The sequence below is a fragment of the Bufo bufo genome, chromosome 3, assembly GCF_905171765.1.
Source record: "Bufo bufo chromosome 3, aBufBuf1.1, whole genome shotgun sequence".
Classification (NCBI taxonomy): Eukaryota; Metazoa; Chordata; class Amphibia; order Anura; family Bufonidae; genus Bufo; species Bufo bufo.
The window spans coordinates 305,970,174-305,990,848 of NC_053391.1; the positions used below are offsets into that span (position 1 = coordinate 305,970,174).

The 20,675-nt window shown below is 45.1% G+C and overlaps 1 protein-coding gene across 1 annotated transcript; it reads left to right on the forward strand.

Annotated features, from left to right (window-relative positions):
- The first annotated feature begins 3,458 nt into the window (after window positions 1–3,458).
- LOC120993761 (uromodulin-like) lies at window positions 3,459–20,109 on the forward strand. Its single transcript, XM_040422231.1, has 4 exons — window positions 3,459–3,534; window positions 6,388–7,089; window positions 7,538–7,562; window positions 19,863–20,109. Exons 1-4 carry the CDS (start codon window positions 3,459–3,461, stop codon window positions 20,107–20,109), a joined length of 1,050 nt encoding a protein of 349 aa, XP_040278165.1.
- Window positions 20,110–20,675: the final 566 nt, after the last annotated feature.

Below are 20,675 nucleotides of genomic sequence, written 5' to 3' on the forward strand. Positions count from 1 at the left end.
TTTTTTGCGGAACCATTGAAATGAATGGTTCCGTATATGGACCGCAAAAAACGGCCCGCAAAACGGAAAAAAAAAACGGTTGTGTGAAAGAGGCCTAACTTGCACACATAGGCAAAGTGTTTAATAACAAGGGTATACTAATGCTGTTACTGCCATAAAATGCTTGTCACACTCAAGTTTTAGTGGACATGTGTTATTCTATGAAAAAAGCTTTCAATAATTCTACAGCATGTCATATTCGTGATGAAAATTATAACTGTGTTAGTGAAGGCATGCTGCATCACAGCCTCTAGTTGAAAAGACATGTATCATTAGTGCAAAAATATTGCATTGTTACAATCAAGTTTTAGTAAACCATGTTATTCTGTGAAAAAAGCGTTCAATCATTTTACTGCAATTATACTTACAGCAGTCAGTCATAATGCCATTTTCATAGCTGTGTTACTGAATGTGTTGAACATTGCTGCAAAATAACGGGTGGGTTGAAAAACAAAAAAACAAGTTTGTGAAGACATACTGCATCACAGCGTAGTTGAATAGATGTTTATCATCACTGCCTAAAAATTGCATTGTGAAGGGCCTGCATTAGAGCGTTTAGTTCAAAAACGTTTCACTGCAAAAACTGCTGTGAAATTCTCAATATCAGAATGCAATGTGTTTGTGGAAGGGAAGGAAAGGCACCTCTGTCTTATATTTAGAGCATTTTTTTTTTTGCTAGTACCATTTAAAAATCTGAAACCGGTAAATTTTCATAGACATCATAAAAAAATGTCTGGAAAATGGAAGAGTGCAAAATGAAAGACTCATGTTTCGTCCTCCCAGAGTGAGAAAGTGGGCAGCACCAGCCATCCAGCCAGTAGTTGTAGTAGTAGCACTTTTAGCTACAGTGGTGGAGTTAGGGGCAGTAGTAGCAACAGTGGCACTTGAAGCAAATGCAGAGCAGGGAATCGGGCAGGAGGAAGCCCACAATGGCATATACAGTCTATAAAGTGAGGGAGCTGGATTAGTGTGCTGAGGAGGAGGTAACATCAGAGGAGAAGGGTGATGGGAGAGGCAGCAATAAAAAGCAAAGGAAGTGTACAGCAAGAACCTCCTAAAAACTAGAAGGGCCAGATTTGCTTTAATTGTTGTCAGTTTGGGAACTGTGGGGTTAGCTTGTATGCTAGTGGTGCAGTTGCTGCTGTAAAACAGCTGTGGAAATTGTAGTGCACTGCACTTCAGCGCCTTTACCAAAATTATATTTTTCTGGCCCATGCAGTGTATGGACTTCTGGCCAGGCAAGCAAAATTTTATTTTGCTGTATAATATTTGTTTTTATGGCTAGCTGTCCATTTTTTTAAATTTAAAAAACTGTTTAAAATTACAGCATCTTGTCCTCTAAGTGACTGTGTGGCCTTTCCCCATTGCATACCGTGTTCCCTGACCCCATCGGCTTCTGGGCAGGCATACTAGAACAGTGGCCCGAACTGGCCCTGTAGGCTCTCTGTTCTCTCTTGCTCAGCCTCCAGTGTCATTTTAGAGAGTTTTCAGTGCAGCAGGGGGTGTTTTGACACCTAAACTGACCAAATTGTTCTCTGCCAGTGTTCAAAATATCACATGTGAAAAGAAACAAGGCAAGGGTCCATGGGGATTTTCACACTGCTATGGTTGAGGTCAATGAATAGATCTGCCCTTGCTGATGGTGCCACATCTTGACACTGACACTGTCTGCCTGCCTACCATCATGTTTTGCACATATGGCTGCTGCTGCCGCCATCATGCCATTGTGCTGTCTGCCTGCTAACCATCATGTTTTGTATCATATGGATGCTGCTGCCATTATGCCACTGTGCTCTCTGCCTGTCTACCATCAGGTTTCATACCATATTGCTGCTGCTGTTACCACCATCGCAGCTACTATTTTCTGCTGCTAATCCCCTACTTCCTCTTCCGTTACTCCTACTGCCATTACCATTACCGCTACACAGTCTCCACTACTACTGCTACACTAATCTACTACTACAAACATCTACTGCCTGTTCCATGCTGTGCTGCTACTGCTGCCACTACTATTGCTGCCACATGCCATGATTGCTCTATTAATGGCCAATGTTCAGAACAAGCCACTCTTTTTTTTGACCATTACCGTATTTTTCGCTTTATAAAAGACGCACTTTCCGCCCCCCAAAAGTGGGGGAAAATGGCAGTGTATCTTATAAAGCGAATGCTGCCATTTTTATTTTTCGGACACTGATACATCGCCGGCCGCTATGCTGCACAGAGCAGCCTGCGATGTATCAGCGGGGAGGGATAAGGGGCTGGAGGCCGGCAACTCGCAGTGGGGCCCGGTGCAGTCACTGTACTCTATTACACCGGGTCCCACACAGCAATCTTCATATGTAAAGTGTAGTCATGTAATCCTAATTAAAGTAGCACAATCCTCTGCAGTAGTACTTACTATCAAACTACGGCAGTCCGGCTGGCAGCATAACGTCACTCGCTCCGTCACGTGCCTGCTCCTCCTGCTTCATTAATAAAGTGGGAGGAGCAGGGGCGTGACGGAGTTAGTGATGTTACGCTGCCGGCCGGCCTGCCTGTTACGGTAGTTTGATAGTAACTACTACTACAGAGGATTGCTGTACTTTAATTAGGATTACATGACTAAACTTTACATATGAAGATTGCTGTGCGGGGCCCGGTGTATTGGGGTCACTATTTACACAGGGACACTTATGGGGGGATCTGTGGATGATACATGTATAGCATAAGATGCTATATATGTGTCATCCACAGATCCCCATAACAGTGTCATCCACAGATCCCCATAACAATGTAATCCACAGATCTTACATAACAGTGCGTCATCCACAGATCCCCCATAACAGTGCGTCATCCACAGATGCCCCCATTACAGTGTGTCATCCACAGATGCCCCCATTACAGTGTGTCATCCACAGATGCCCCCATAACAGTGCGTCATCCACAGATGCCCCCATAACAGTGCGTCATCCACAGATGCCCCCATAACAGTGCGTCATCCACAGATGCCCCCATAACAGTTGTCACGGATGGTGTACAGAAAACAAGACAATGCAATATAATCAAAGACTCACTGGATCCACAACTAAGGAACAAAAGTGAGAGCCCTGAATGGACCTGGCAGACTCTCCCTGACTGCTCAGCCTATGCGAACACCCCAAAGGTGAATGGTCGCATATCCACGTACCTCGACTATCTAACACCTGAAGACCCTACAATAGTGAGGGGACACGACCACTGGCTCCCTACACAGACACGGAGGGAGTCAGGGTCACCTGGATCCAGCAGACAGAAAATCACAAATACATATACAGCACTTATCTTGCAGACGACTGGGAACTAGGAACAGCAAGCGCACACACACTCTCCAGGAAGTTGTATAAGCCGCAACCTAATGCATTATGGGGAGGAATTTAAAGGGATGCAATCAGTCCAAACACATGACAGCTGAGAGAGGCCAACGAGGTGATGAACTGAAAACCAAAACAAAGAAACTCAAGGAGGAAGTTCTGAAAGGTTTCTGTCAGAGCTTCTCAGCTGTCTGGTTGTGACAACAGTGCGTCATCCACAGATGCCCCCATAACAGTGCATCATCCACAGATGCCCCCATAACATTGCATAATCCACAGATCCCCCCCATAACAGTGCATCATCCTCAGATGCCCACATAACAGTGCGTCATCCACAGATGCCCCCATAATAGTGTCATCCCCAGACCACCATTAGTTCAAAACCCACCAAAAGCACACCTAACAGTGTCATTCACAGATCCCCCAGTGCGTCATCCACAGATCCCCCATAACAGTGCGTTATCAACAGATACCTCCATAACAGTGCATCATCCACAGATCCCCCCATAACAGTGCGTCATCCACAGATGCCCCCATAATAGTGTCATCTCCAGACCACTATTAGTTCAAAACCCACCAAAAGCAAACCTTTTGGTTAAAATTTTTTTTTTTCTTATTTTCCTCCTCGAAAACCTAGGTGCATCTTATCATAAGGTGCATCTTATAAAGCGAAAAATATGGTAATACAGAATTTTTGCGAATTTGCACATATATATATATATATATATATATATATGCACACACACACACACATGTAGGGCGTTCTGCCCTCAATAATGCATAATTTGTTAAAAGCATAACACATGTGATGGCACAGTGTTATTTTAAGTGTGCCGTTTGCAAAAGAAGCCTCCTAACCGACAGAAGGGGGAATATGCAATACCTAACGCGACATGAAACGTTTCTGTCCACAGTCACTGGACTCATCATGGGCTAAGAGAGACTGAAAATCATATATGTCAAAGTATCATTAATGGAGATGGACTAAGAGCAAAAAGGTTTCTGATGGTGGAATCTAATGGCCATGAACTCCTGTATCACAAGCCAGTAGGCCACAGTGAGCAGGAGAGAGGAACACCAATAACTGGGCTAACTACTCACATACATCCTGTTTGTCCATAGCTATATATGTCAGGGACATTATTTGCTGTCATTGTGTTCAAGAGCTTAGAGTTGGGAGAGTGAGGAGTAAAAGAGCAAAAATTCCTAATTTTTTTTTTACAAAACGAGATAACATCTTTCCTAAAAAGTGCTAGGAGACTATGGAGTTCTGAGAACAGCCAAGCAAGTGTGCATCTTGGAAGTTGTAGTTTTACCACAGCTGAATTTCAAGAATATTGCTCATCCCTATTACAAAGATCAGATCAGATCAGCTCAGAAGAAATCAGACAGTTATATGTGCCATGAATGGGAGTTTGAATATGCAGCTACGAAAGGAAGGTTCCAGCAAGCACAACTTCAAGATTTGCAATGAATCGATACCTGTATGAAGAGAAGAGAAATGGCTGATTCATGGCATTTTTTTTACTGCACTTTTAACACTTAGCGATGACACCTTGCACAAGACGACTTCTGCCCTTGTGCTACCCCATTACAAGGTGTGCAATCCACCTTCAGTTACATTAACTATTTTTGTGGGGTTAATCACACTATGTAGCACTGTGTATTTATGTCTATTTCACAATCAGGTAAAACAAGCATCAGACATGTTAGGGCTCTTTCACACTTGCGTTGTCTGGATCCGTCGTGCACTCCATTTGCCGGAGGTGCCCGCCGGATCCGTAACACCGCAAGTGAACTGAAAGCATTTGAAGACGGATCAGTCTTCAAAATGCGTTCAGTGTTACTATGGCACCCAGGACGCTATTAAAGTCCTGGGTGCCATAGTAGTAGTGGGGAGCGGGGGAGCAGTATACTTACAGTCCGTGCGGCTCCCGGGGCGCTCCAGAATGACGTCAGAGCGCCCCATGCGCATGGATGACGTGATCCATGTGATCACATCATCCATGCGCGTGGGGCGCCCTGACGTCATTCTGAAGCGCCCCGGGAGCCGCACGGACGGTAAGTATACTGCTCTCCCCCTCTCCTCACTACACTTTACCATGGCAAACAGGACTTTAGTGTCCTGGGAGCCATGGTAACCATTCAGAAAAAGCTAAACGTCGGATCCGGTAATGCGCCGAAACGACGTTTAGCTTAAGGCCGGATCCGGATTAATGCCTTTCAATGGGCATTAATTCCGGATCCGGCCTTGCGGCAAGTGTTCAGGATTTTTGACCGGAGCAAAAAGCGCAGCATGCTGCAGTATTTTCTCCGGCCAAAAAACTTTCCGTTCCGGAACTGAAGACATCCTGATGCATCCTGAACGGATTTCTCTCCATTCAGAATGCATGGGGATAATCCTGATCAGGATTCTTCCGGCATAGAGCCCCGACGACGGAACTCTATGCCGGAACACAACAACGCAAGTGTGAAAGGGGCCTTAGATGTCCACTGGGGATGTCTGATGGCTTATTAAAGGGGTTGCCTAGACTTATGGTAGTTTTTCACTAACCACAGGCGTGTGCTGCATCTAGTGAAAAAAAATCATACTTATCTTACTCTGTTCTAGTGTCTTGGCTGTGTTCTGCAATCTCCCAGTCCGTGGCCTGTAAACTTCGGGATGGGGGTCACATGTGCCAGTGTAGCCAATGACTGGCCTCAGCGGTCACATGCTTCGAAGCAGCATGTGACCCAGCAGTGATATGTAGCTTAGGCACAGTCATAGGTTACAGAGACACAGGCCAGGAACTGGAAGATCACAGATCAGAGCTAGACAACCGCTACCACTATCAAAATAACAATGCACATTTAGCTTATGCATGCATGTACGTTTATGAGGCAGCTAGTGGAGATAGCTGTCATATGACTATTAGAAATAAATACTGCAGTATGGCAAATACATTTTTTAGATTATATATTAATATTCTATATTTTATACAAACATTTAAAATAAGGTGTTTTTTTCTTTTTTTCACAGATGCAAAAATATGCAGTGATTGCAACTCAACTAATGCAAATTGCAGTTTGAAACAAGGCTACGTTATGTGCTCTTGTAAAAATGGTTTTGTTGGAAATGGTCTAAACTGCACACCAATGGTGTTTTGTGGCACTACTACATGCTGTCCTCCAGGATACACATGGGATAATACAAACAAATCATGTGTGGATATTAACGAATGCCTAAATAGTTTATTGCACACATGCCTTAAGGAATCTCAATGTATAAATATGAAAGGCCTCTACCTTTGCAATGCAGTCCCGAACCCGACATGTCCTGCAGAAGTCTGTTCTACTGATAAAGACTGTATAAGAGATGGAACAATCCTTAAATGTATTGATCCTTGTGAGAATTACCAAGAGATAGATGGATCACGTAGGCTTTACACTTTGAATTCTGTTGGAAGATTCCCCACTGACAGGTACTTAATTGGCTGGTACCGCTACAAAAATGGCCTGAGACTAAGAGAAGGATATGTCGGCCCTCTAAAATGTGGTTCTGTTGAGCCCTATTCTTTAAGTAGCCATCCAACTGTTAGTGAAGGTGTGAAATCAGTTGCTCTGTTAACAAACGGACTAACATCAAATTCAACTGGACCATCTATTCTGGTGAAAGCTTGTGCTGCAGGATATTATGTGTACAAGTTTAAAGGGCTGTTGAAATCTGAGGTCTATTGCTCAGGTGAGTTAATAGGGTTGAATTAGAAAAAGGCTTCCTAGTATATATAATTTTATGTACATAATGATATACAGTTTAGAATATTAATCACTACATTGTGGAATAAAAAAGTATATGCAGAGAAGGGGAGCAGTAACAATTTAAAACTTAGCTTTTAATATGTCTATTCTCCCAAAATAGGGAGTAAAAGACCCCTTACAAACAAAAAAACACACAAAGAGACAGACAAGACCCCTGGAGGGTTGCGCCGTGTATGTAGCGCTGCGCACCAACACAGGTGTCGTCCTCCCTAGGCCTATAGTGATTAACACAAGGGCCTATGGTGGAAGGACCGTATTATCCCTAGTATCTGGAACCTTAAAGGTAGTATAAGGATCAAATGGATAAGAAATGGAAAGGTCTTACCAGTTCTAAAGAGGGCCTCACTTAATAACCGCGTGTTATGGGTTAGTACAGGAGGTGGTCACAAGCAGTAGGTAGGTACTTCATCAGATGTCCATAGGGGGGGGGGGAAGGACATCCGAAGTGTCCATACGGCCTGGTATTAGAGTAGCCTCAGAAAAGAAACTCACCCTAGTACCTCCCTACTTGACCTATCCGGCCCTAGTGACCTAACACGGGGTCCGTGCCCCGCAAGGGGTGGCCCCGTCCGGAACCTTGCCCTGATGCGTAATCCCTAGGTAACCCTATCACAGGGTGACTCAGGGCAGAGTCCTGTATATCAAGGCAGGTAGAGATATAAATTGTATAAGTTGCATATATCTCAAAAATCAATAAAGTGAAGAAAATAATAAGAACAATTGGAGTGCGTGTCTAATGATATGTGAGCGTGTCCCGACGCGTTTCATTAGTATGACATATCCTAAGTCCACTTTCTTAAGCCTAAGGCCCCATAAATCGTCAGGGGACACGGGGCTTAGTATTGTGGCTCCTGTCAGTCTAACTATTGCCACTGTATTAGGTATTCCAGTGTAGCAAGTATATGGGGGTATTTACTCAAGGAAATTACTCCTCATCAAAGTAAACCTTTGGCAGAGTGAGGCATGTGGGATGGTGTACATAACTACTGGAGCGGTGTCACACGATGTCCAGAAGTGGCGGCATGGAGGTTCTCTATGTCATCCATCACAGGGTGCACGCCTGGATGTCAATGGTCTACTTTGATGAGGAGTAATTTCCTTGAGTAAATACCCCCCATACCCCTTAGGCTTAAGAAAGTGGACTTAGGATATGTCATACTAATGAAACGCGTCGGGTCACGCTCACATATCATTAGACACGCACTCCAATTATGCTTATTATTTTCTTCACTTTATTAATTTTTGAGATATATGCAACTTATACAATTTATATCTCTACCTGCCTTGATATACAGGACTCTGCCCTGAGTCACCCTGTGATAGGGTTACCTAGGGATTCCGCATCAGGGCAAGGTTCTGGACGGGGCCACCCCTTGCAGGGCACGGACCCCATGTTAGGTCACTAGGGCCGGATAGGTCAAGTAGGGAGGTACTAGGGTGAGTTTCTTTTCTGAGGCTACTCTAATACCAGGCCGTATGGACACTTCGGATGTCCTTTCCCCCCCCCTATGGACATCTGATGAAGTACCTACCTACTGCTTGTGACCACCTCCTGTACTAACCCATAACACGCGGTTATTAAGTGAGGCCCTCTTTAGAACTGGTAAGACCTTTCCATTTCTTATCCATTTGATCCTTATACTACCTTTAAGGTTCCAGATACTAGGGATCATACGGTCCTTCCACCATAGGCCCTTGTGTTAATCACCATAGGCCTAGGGAGGACGACATCTGTGTTGGTGCGCAGCGCTACATACGCGGCGCAACACTCCAGGGGTCTTGTCTGTCTCTTTGTGTGTTTTTTTGTTTGTAAGCGGTCTTTTACTCCCTATTTTGGGAGAATAGACATATTAAAAGCTAAGTTTTAAATTGTTACTGCTCCCCTTCTCTGCATATACCTTACCTTCCTGAGCGGTACCCAGGTGAACTGCCCCTGCAGTCAAATATCCTGGGAAGACACCATATATATTTTTCTATAAAAAAGTATAGCCATCACCAGCAAAAAAACGCTGTCTAATCAGGTCAGTTGACACAGTAGTTCCACACCCTCTTCCATAACCCCTCTCTTCTTTGATAAATAGAACATGATGCTGATCACTGGAGCTGAACCATTTCCTTGGCATAATCTAATGTTGTTGTATGGTCCTCCCAAAGAAAACCAAGAAGTTTAATCCTCATGCAGCATGACCATTTGAGAAATGAAGCATTACCTGGTGTCTGTTAAAAATCATTGGGCTGTTTATGTATTGGGTGACATGCTGTCTGGAGCCTTTCTTTTGTAGCTACTCTTCTGGTTGCAATTTATGAATGAAGGAGGTCCTATTTGGCTATAGAAACATACTTGTTCTTAACCAGACAACCTCTTTAAAGGGGTTGTCCGAGTTATTTTTTTGTTCTATGTTCCTAACTAAGCAAATGTAACAGCTTTCCAATTAACTCACTTTATCTCCAGTGGCTGGTTTCTCAGATTTCACTGAGGGTCACATGACCTGTGATGTCAGCTTCTCTCCCTGCTCTGATAAAGGTCATTTACAAGCCTGTAAACGAGACGTCACTGTGCTGGCCACGCCCCCTTCACTGCAGTCTGCTCTCTCCTAAGATTCTTAACCCCTTCAGCTGCACATACTGGCTAGCTGCAGCAGTGACAATTCTGGGCACAGGATTTGACAGACTAGAGAGAGCATTGCACAAGAAGGTAGGGGGAAGATCCTGTGTGTATTAGCAGCATCATTATACAGGTGGGACTTGTAGTTCTACACTTACAAGTTGCTGTTGATTCTCCCAGCACTCAGGGCAGTGTCTTTGTACAGCTGGGACTTGTAGTCCTACACATACAACATGCTGCTCAGTGTCCCAGCAGGCTGACAGGTCACTCAGGGCAGCTCCTGTATCCACTCCCTTAGCAGTGTCATTATCCAGCTGGGACCTGTAGTCCTACACATACAACATGCTGCTGATTCTCCCAGCAGGGCAGCTCTTGTATTCACTCCCTTAGCAGAGCAGGGGGAGGGGCAGAGATTGTTTTTATTGCATGTAAACAAAGGGCCAGAAAAGAACCAGGGAAATTAGGAAATATATATATATTTTTTGCATAAAACTTGCTTAGCTTAGTTATATATTGCTGCCCATCAGATTTTCAATGCTATGGTATTTTTTTTTCATAACTCGGACAACCCCTTTAATTATATGTACGTATGTGGATGCAGTTGGACAAATATATATATATATATATATATATATATATATCTCTAATACTACAGTATAATACACTAAAACTGTAAAGCATTGCACAATAATTCAGTGGTAATGTATGGCAGAACAGCTCCATTAGAATGACACTTGAGAAAAGAGAAATGTTAATCTAGCCCAGAATTTCCTTGTGATAAGAGATGATGTGGAACCTCAAAGTAACCACTGTTACACAGGACATGTATACAAGTGATCCCTCAAGATACAATGCCCTCAGGATACAATATTTTCAACATACTGTACAATGGTCTTTTCTGACCCATCGAAAGTTAAAACTAGACTCAACATATAATGCCTCAGACTCAGATTCAACCACTTCTCTGGTAAAATAGCTGTATTAGTTGCTAGTTAGCCGCTATTCCTGACTATTATATGTAAGAATTTGGTTTATGTGCCTTAGTTATCGGCTTATTTTTCTTAAATCTTCAATTTCTCTTATCTTGGAGGTTTGGAACCGATTACTCAACTTACAATGGTTTCTACATACAATGGTCATCCCGGAACCAATTAATATTGTAACTTGAGGGTCCACTGTACATCCGTTGGCCCTAGAGAATTCCTTAAAATAAGAATCTATACTGTAGATAGATTGATAACCATATCCGAATTAGAGTAGGCATACTCAAAGCATTTCCTTATATCTTTTACATATGATTGACTTAATGTCAACAATTGTATGAATGTTTATTACCTTGATTCCAGTACTACTGCTTAGAAGATTGACCAAATTAAAAAGGATTGTTTATTAAGGAGGCTTGCTAGAGGAAATGTATAAGGGGATAATTAATATACATTTGTCATGGTCTTACCTTCTTGCTGTTCTCCTTCGTTTGACATGTGCTGGCGGCCATCTTGGTTTCTGGGTTTCTTGTAGCCTTCCACCCTGCGGCTCCTCCTTCCCACTGGGAGGAGCTGGATGCCTAGCTCATATATATAGGGAGGTCTGTGGCTTCAGTTCCTTGCTTGGTCCTCCTGTGTTCACATGCTTCTAAGACTGCTGCTGCTTCTGGTTCCTGATCCTGGCTTCGTCTGACTACCCTTCTGGTTCCTGATCTCTGGCCCCTCAAAGACTCTGCTTCGGTTTCACCATTCGTTTGGACTTTTGCTTTACAGCTTTATTTTCAATAAAGCCTTCTTATTTTCACTTATCTCTTGTTGTACGTCTGGTTCATGGTTCCGTGACATTAGGACCAAGCCATGAGTTCTGACGGTACAGGGCCATCCTCGCTACCCATGCTGGTTGCCAGACTTGATCAGCAGGATCACCTGTTGGGTCGGTTCGCTGTGGCGTTGCAAACCCTGCTTGAACGCACGGCTCATTTCGCTCCCGTTGCCGATGGGTCGGTTGTCGCTCCTACTGCCGCTCCGGTTGTTGCGCCAGAGTCTACCCCGACACCTGTTGTTGCGCCTGCGGTGTTTCGGGGTATGACCGGTTCTGCCCCTCTTCCACAGCGCTTTGGGGGAGAGCCAACTCAGTGCCGAGGTTTCCTTAACCAGGTGGGCATTTATTTCGAGTTGCTGCCACATGCCTTTCCTACTGAGAGATCAAGGGTGGGCTTCTTGATCTCGCTGCTCTCGGACAAGGCCTTGGCCTGGGCCAGCCCTTTATGGGAGAACAACAATCCGATGGTTGCCGAGTTTTCCGGTTTTGTTGCTTCTCTTCGGAAGGTATTCGATGTGCCGGCTCGTGCTGCCTCTGCTGCGAAGCTCCTTATGTCCATCAGACAGGGTTCACGATCCGTAGCTGAATACGCCATTGAGTTTCGTACCCTGGCAGCAGAGGTGGGCTGGAATAATGAGGCTCTGGTCGCTGCTTTCTCTCATGGTCTCTCGGATGCCTTGAAGGATGAGGTTGCAGCTAAGGACCTACCAGTGGAGCTCGAGTCTCTTATTTCTTTCCTGATTTTGATTGACACCAGACTCAGGGAGAGACCTTCCTTTAAGGAGAGCCTGCGGAGGTCTTCTAACAGATTGGCGCCTACGTTTGCTATCCCACCCGTGCCTCCCTCTCCTCCCACGCCTCCTGGGGATGACTTGTCTGGGGGTGAACCCATGCAGCTGGGGTTTGCTCGCCTGTCCGAGGGGGAGAGGGTACTCCGGAGACGCGAGGGTCGATGCATGTACTGTGGTCTCGGTGGGCATTTTCGGTTGGCATGTCCGAACCGTCCGGGAAACGCTCGTACCTGAGATCCTGTCGGGGGCAGATCTTGGGTGGAGTCTCCTCGTCCCCGTTTTCCCGTGTTGACAAACCACTGATCACTGTTGTCCTCTCCTGGGTCGTCGGGGGCTCGGTGACGACCCAGGCGTTGGTGGACTCTGGTGCTGGTGGTTTGTTCATTGATAGTGTGTTCGCTGCCGCCAATTCCATTCCTCTGCAGGCTCGAGGTTCCCCACTGGCTCTTGAGGCGATAGACGGCAGACCCCTTCTGTCGTCACACGTGACTCATGAGACCCTTCCAGTGGGGATAGCCATTGGTGCCGTTCACAGAGAGTCGGTCTGTCTCCAGGTTATTTCGTCTCCACACTACTCGGTGGTCTTGGGGTACCCCTGGCTCCAGAAGCATAATCCGACTTTCGATTGGAGATCGGCCGAGATCCTCTCGTGGTCACCGCAGTGTGGGGCTAGTTGCATCCATGGGTCTGTCAAGTTGCTGTGTACTTCCTCGGACTCTCTGTTGCCTCCTGAATATGAGGAGTACCGGGATGTATTCGATAAGGTGCGCGCGGTTGCCCTACCTCCGCACCGCCCATACGATTGTGCCATAGAGTTACAACCTGGTGCCGTTCCTCCTCGTGGCAAAGTCTATCCACTGTCGGTAGCGGAGAATGAGGACATGGAGGAGTACGTGAGGGAGGCGCTTTCACGCGGACACATTCGCAAATCCTCGTCCCCGGCAGGGGCTGGATTTTTCTTTGTGAAAAAGAAGGGCGGTGAGTTGAGGCCTTGCATCGATTACAGGGGTCTCAATCGCATCACGATCAAGAACGCTTACCAGATACCCTTGATTTCCGAGCTGTTCGATCGCCTTAAAGGGGCCACGGTCTTTACCAAACTCGACCTGAGGGCGGCATATAACCTGGTAAGGATCAAGGCGGGCGATGAGTGGAAGACCGCGTTTAACACCAGGACCGGTCATTATGAATCCTTGGTTATGCCCTTTGGGTTGTGCAATGCGCCCGCAGTCTTTCAGGAATTCATCAACGATGTTTTCCGTGACCTGTTGCAGCAGTGTGTGGTGGTCTATTTGGATGACATCTTGGTATATTCTGAATCCATGGAGGCCCACATTCTGGATGTCAGACGAGTGTTGCAACGGTTACGAGAGAACAAGCTGTTCGGTAAGCTTGAGAAATGCGAATTTCACCGATCCCAGGTAACCTTCTTAGGTTACATCATTTCCGCTGAGGGGTTCTCCATGGATCCTGAGAAGGTTTCGGCTGTCTTACAGTGGCCCCAGCCCAGTGGTCTTCGTTCCCTGCAGCGCTTTTTGGGCTTCGCCAATTATTATCGGAAGTTCATCAGGGACTTTTCCATGCTGGCCAAGCCTCTCACGGATCTGACCAGGAAGGGCAGTAATTCCCAGGTCTGGCCGCTCGAGGCCACCCGAGCTTTTGAGGCCCTAAAGTCCGCTTTTGTGTCGGCTCCGATTCTGTCGCATCCCAACCCTGGGTTGCCCTTTGTCCTCGAGGTGGACGCGTCTGAGACGGGAGTAGGCGCCCTTCTGTCTCAGCGTAGAACACCAGAGGGTCCTCTGCTTCCTTGTGGGTTTTACTCCCGGAAACTGTCTTCCGCGGAGTGCAACTATCAGATTGGTGACAGGGAGTTATTGGCCATCGTGCAGGCCCTTAAAGAATGGAGGCACTTGCTCGAGGGTTCGGTGGTTCCGGTTCTCATCCTGACGGACCATAAGAATCTGACCTACCTTTCTGAGGCCAAGAGATTGACACCACGTCAGGCCAGATGGGCTCTGTTCTTGTCACGTTTTAATTACGTGGTCTCCTACCTACCTGGTTCCAAGAACATCAGGGCGGATGCCCTATCACGGCAGTACTCCGAGCTGTCCAGGGAGGAGTCGATTCAGACTTCGGTCATACCTTCGAATCAGATCCTGGCCGCCATTCGCACCAGCCTGACCTCTCCCCTGGGTGAGCAGATTTTGGCGGCTCAATCTGGTGCTCCCCCTGGGAGACCCAACGGCAGATGTTTTGTGCCTGAGGAGTTGCGCACTCGGTTGTTGCGAACCTACCATAACTCCAAGACCGCGGGGCATCCTGGAAAGAATCAGCTGTCCTGGGCTGTTTCACGTCTGTTCTGGTGGCCTTCCCTACGTTCCGACATCGCCGCATATGTAGCGGCATGCTCCGTTTGTGCCCAGAGTAAGTCCCCTCGGCACCTTCCGTTGGGCCTTCTGCAACCCATAGCCACCGGGGAGCGCCCATGGTCACACCTGGGGATGGATTTCATTGTGGACCTCCCTGCATCCCGAGGCCATACGGTCATTCTCATGATTGTGGATCGGTTTTCCAAAATGTGCCACTGTGTTCCTCTCAAGAAGTTACCCTCTGCACAAGAGTTGGCCACGATTTTTGCCAGGGAGGTCTTCCGGTTGCACGGTTTGCCCAAGGAGATTGTGTCGGATCGGGGGAGTCAGTTTGTGTCCAGGTTCTGGCGCGCCTTTTGCTCCCAGTTGGGGATTCATCTCTCCTTCTCCTCGGCCTACCACCCTCAGTCCAATGGGGCCGCAGAACGATCCAATCAGGCCTTGGAGCAATTCCTTCGTTGCTATGTCTCCGATCACCAAGACAATTGGGTTGACCTTCTGCCTTGGGCTGAGTTTGCCAGGAACACGGCGGTGAACTCTTCCTCTGGGACGTCTCCCTTCATGGCCAATTATGGGTTCCAACCTGCCGTGTTACCGGAGGTATTCAATCCCCAGGATAATCCGGCTGTGGAGGATCACCTTTCCGTCCTACGTGCTTCTTGGGTACAGATCCAGAAGTCCCTTGAGGCCTCTGCGCAGCGCCAGAGACTCCAGGCTGATCGCAGACGAGCGCCTGCTCCTTCCTACCAGGTCGGAGACCGTGTATGGTTGTCCACCCGCAACCTCAACCTTCGAGTGCCCACTCCCAAGCTGGTGCCTCGCTTTGTTGGTCCCTTCCGAGTGCTTCGCAGGGTAAACCCGGTAGCCTATGCCCTTGCGCTTCCTCCTGGCATGCGGATCTCTAACGTGTTTCATGTCTCCCTGTTGAAGCCACTGGTGTGTAATCGTTTCACTTCCTCGGTTCCTCGGCCTCGTCCGGTCCGAGTGGGCAATCATGAGGAGTATGAGGTGAGCAATATCCTGGACTCACGCCTGGTCCGCGGTCGGGTGCAGTTTTTGGTCCATTGGCGTGGTTATGGTCAAGAGGAGCGTTCCTGGGTTCCCTCCGCAGATGTCCATGCTCCTGCCTTGCTCCGAGCCTTCCACGCACGCTTCCCTCAGAAACCGTTTTTTGCTCCGCGGAGGAGGGGCCCTTGAGGGGGAGGTACTGTCATGGTCTTACCTTCTTGCTGTTCTCCTTCGTTTGACATGTGCTGGCGGCCATCTTGGTTTCTGGGTTTCTTGTAGCCTTCCACCCTGCGGCTCCTCCTTCCCACTGGGAGGAGCTGGATGCCTAGCTCATATATATAGGAGGTCTGTGGCTTCAGTTCCTTGCTTGGTCCTCCTGTGTTCACATGCTTCTAAGACTGCTGCTGCTTCTGGTTCCTGATCCTGGCTTCGTCTGACTACCCTTCTGGTTCCTGATCTCTGGCCCCTCAAAGACTCTGCTTCGGTTTCACCATTCGTTTGGACTTTTGCTTTACAGCTTTATTTTCAATAAAGCCTTCTTATTTTCACTTATCTCTTGTTGTACGTCTGGTTCATGGTTCCGTGACATCATTCAGATGTAAAAGACATATTAATATAGGTATTCTAAATATTTGTTTATATAATAGGAAATCATACAATTTTCAAATATACATATATTCAAAATTCTGCATAGGTGCATTAGATGATATGGTATAGCCAATGCATCAGTCCTGTGTAATATATCCATGGCCGAACTAAAACATGGCATCAGTAATGTCATAGTCTTTACATCATATAATCCCTGACATTCAGTAAGCAGCAGTGCTACATGACATTCATGTCCTGGCTAAGTAAACAGGACACATTCATGTGATAAGTAAACAGGACTAGTGTTGGAATAATGTAGAAATTTTTATTGTAGTTATTACAGTAACTACATTGTTGTGTGTATTTACATGGCCGTCTGCCTCTAGGTGATGGTGTAAAATGGCTGCCAGTCTCTAGGTGATGTCGTAATGTTGTTAATAAAGTTTAACATTAAAAAGCAAACACACAGATCTTCTTCTGCGCAGATACTGAGAGACATGTGATGCTGCTGCAGGTAGCTATACTGTATATACTGTACACGTTCTGCTCTCAAATATACTACTATTCACCTGTTATATGTATGGGCAGTTTACTGAAAGCCGGGGTCACATGATGGCTCACATAATTGCTATGTTTAGTCCTATCCAACTCTCCTATGGATGGCTTTAACAGGACTAAAATGTCTACGAGCCAAATTTTTAATAGATGTATGTTAGAAAATGGTTCAATATCCTATTTTTTACATAAATAAATGGAATACCTTGCTCAGATATGAATGCTCGATATTACAGGTCAAACTTTGAGGCATTAGTAATGTCAGGTTCTGATGACAAAATGTCTCCTGACAGATGGAATAAGCCACTCAAGTCACCATCCACTTTAAGCCCTTCACAATCAACAGTTCTCTCTAACATGACATGTAGTACCTGCACCATGATGATTATCTTGTGGACACTGTACACTGTCCCCACGAGATGATAGCATGAGCAATAATAAGAGGCTAGACTTCTGCTGCAGCTGTTGGAATCAGAGCTAGTGCTAATTCTGTCAGGTTAACCTCTTAGATACCATAGTTAATAGTTACTGCAGCATCTAATCGGACATTACAAAGGGATTTATTTGATCTGGCCATCGGCAGACATTATCATGGAAGGTCATCAGGACTGCCACCAGTATCTGCATATAAGGCAGATGAGCCAGTGGCAAGGCTTAATAGTTTGTCTGTCAGTGTACCACTGACAGGCTGTACTGCTTTGAAGTACTATGTATTCTAAATCATTACACAAAAGACCAAAAGATTAAAAGATTGCTCATAGGAAGTCTCGTAGGAAGACGAAGAAGTCAAATTATGTTCAAATACCCCAAAAAATAAAATAAAACCTTTTTTATCATTTTTTAAACTGGTATAACACACACACACACACACACACACACATACACATATATATATATATATATATATATATATATATATATATATATATATATATATATATATACACACACACACACACACACACACACATACATATACAGTGTCGGACTGGGGCACGTAGGGCCCACCAGTAAAATTTATTCATTTGAATATAATAAATAATTTAACAAGTTTTTTATATGAACATATGCTGGTTGAGGTGCTGTACATTGAATATATGTATGTAGTGCAGTAAATCGAATGGGTTATGTGCCGCTTGTGCAGGGGGTGGGAGACTAGGGGCCCACCTTACTTACGGGCCCACCGGGGGGATTCACCTGTACCCCTGTGGACCAGTCCGAGTATATATATATATATATATATATATATATATCTATATCTATCTCCACTGTAAATGTAGCAATACATAGAATAAACATAATTTGCTATTTATTTACATTCCCTTCCGCAAAAATTGTGTTTCCATAAAACATAATTTTTATTGTCCAACAATACGGACATATTTGGAGTCACCACATTCGTACTGACTCATAAAAGGTAATGATATTTTTACCGCATTGCCCAAAATTGTGCCATTGAAATGTAAAAAACAAAACTCTTGTACATGTTACAAAGCAGATGTGGATCAGCTATGTCACTTCAACAGATATAGCTTGAAGCTACTCCTAAGGAAGTTTTTTAAGTTATCCCCCTGGTCTTCACCCATTAACCCACATACAGGCAGTTAAACCACTGGGCTGCTATCTATTAGTGTAGTCTCTGTTCAAGTGACGGCTGACTCACTGTGGTCAAGAGACAGTGGCACCAACGGTTAAGGCAAAAAGATAGTGAGGGGCAGGGTGTGGTCAGGACTGGCAGAGTTTGTCAATCTGCTAAACAGTCTGAGGTCATGGCAGATGGTTCATTGTCAGAAAGAAGATCAGGCACAGGTTAGGTCAAACAGTAAAGGGTCAAATCCAGGAAACAGGCAGAAGTTGGTACAAACATAGAAATAGCACACCTTTGCAGAACACTAACAAATTAAAACCCACAGGGAGCAGAGTGGCAGTGGGCATGGTCGCCACTATAATAATATTGTTACATCAATGGAGAAATTAAAAGTTATGGGTTTTGGAAAGTAACAATGAAAAAAACAAAACAAAACTACCGTATTTTTCACCCCATAAGACGCAAAAGTGTGGGAGGACCAGCAAGCGATGAAGGCTCTGTACTCACCGCTTCCTGGTCGTCGGCTGTCGGCTGTCGGCTGTCGGCTGTGAAGGCTGCGCACAGTGTGAGGGTGCTCTGTAACCTCACGCTGTGCGCGCCAGTTCACAGCATAGCCAACAGCAGGAGGAAAAGGATCGCAATGTAGGTAAGGAGCGGTGGCATCCCGGAGCAGGAGAGGTAAGTGCTTTTTTATTTTATAAAACATGAGACTGCTGGGGGCTGAGTGGCATAATGGGGGCTGAGAGGCATAATGGGGCTGAGGCATAATGGCTGATAATGGGGGCTGAGAGGCATAATGGGGGCTGAGAGGTATAATGGCTTATATGGGGGCTGATGAGAGGCATGGGGCTCTTATCAGAGGTCTGATTGGGGGTCATTTACATTGGGCTCTGAGCTGAGGTGTGATTGGGGGTCTGATTTGAGGTCTTATTGGGGTCTTAGTAAAATTGGGGGTCTGATTGGGGCTGTCAGCTGAGGTCTGATTAACATTGGGGGGGGATCTAATTGGTGGTCTGACCTGAGGTGTAATGAAGAAAAAAAAAAATTCTTATTGTCCTCCTCTAAAACCGCGTCTTCTAGGGCAAAAAATACGGTACTTGGTCATAAATGACAAACAGACCCAGTCAACCTAGTTTCTAAGGGTTTACATGGGTTGCCAAGGATAACAATAAGTGATCAACTATATTTATTTTAAAAAATACATATACATACATACTCTATACATATACATACATGTCTTTTCGATAGGGTTGAAATGCTATACCAGGCAAAAACTGTCAGAAAAGCTTACAGGACTTATTTAATGTTTATTTTTACATAATATTCAAAATCATACAAGAAAATTGTTTGTTTTAAAAAAATTTATCAAATTTGTATCTTTTGCAGATTATCCTTCAACTACTACTTCAACAACGACAACTACTACTACCACCACCGCAATTATACCAACAACCAATGCTACTACTTCAACGTCAACTGCTGCAACTACAACATCAACAACTACTCTCACTGCTACCACTACCACACCTATTACTATACCACCAATTACTACAATGACAACACAAACGACAACTACACCAACAGTCACTACTACACCTATTATTACTTCAAAACCAACAGAAATCACAATTGAACCTCCCACTAGCACCACCACAAATACAACTCTTACACCTATTACTACACCACCAATTACTACAATGACAACACAAATGGCAACTACACCAACAACAGTCACTACTACACCTACTATTACTTCAAAACCAACAGAAATCACAATTGAACCTCCCACTAGCACCACCACAAATACAACTCTTGAAACTATCACCACAACCCCATTTCCATCCTCTAATACCACATTGACTGGAACTACAATTCAAACATCCCCTTTAAGTACAACAACAGTATCATGTAAAAACAAAACTGCACAATCAACTGTGCTGCCAACAACACATTCTCCAGTTGAAGAGAATATAACTGTCACAACTGTGCAAAGTAAAAGCATATTAAAGGTCCGGATTTTAACCCACTTAGTAAACAACAAAGAAGTAAAAAGCCTGGAGATAAATGAAACAACAACTGTAAATATTGAGATGAGGACAATTAGTTTTAGTAAAATCTACATTAAGACAACAAAATCCATTACCCCATCTTCAATATTAATTTACATTGGTAGTGATGGTGTCCAAACTTTAACCAATG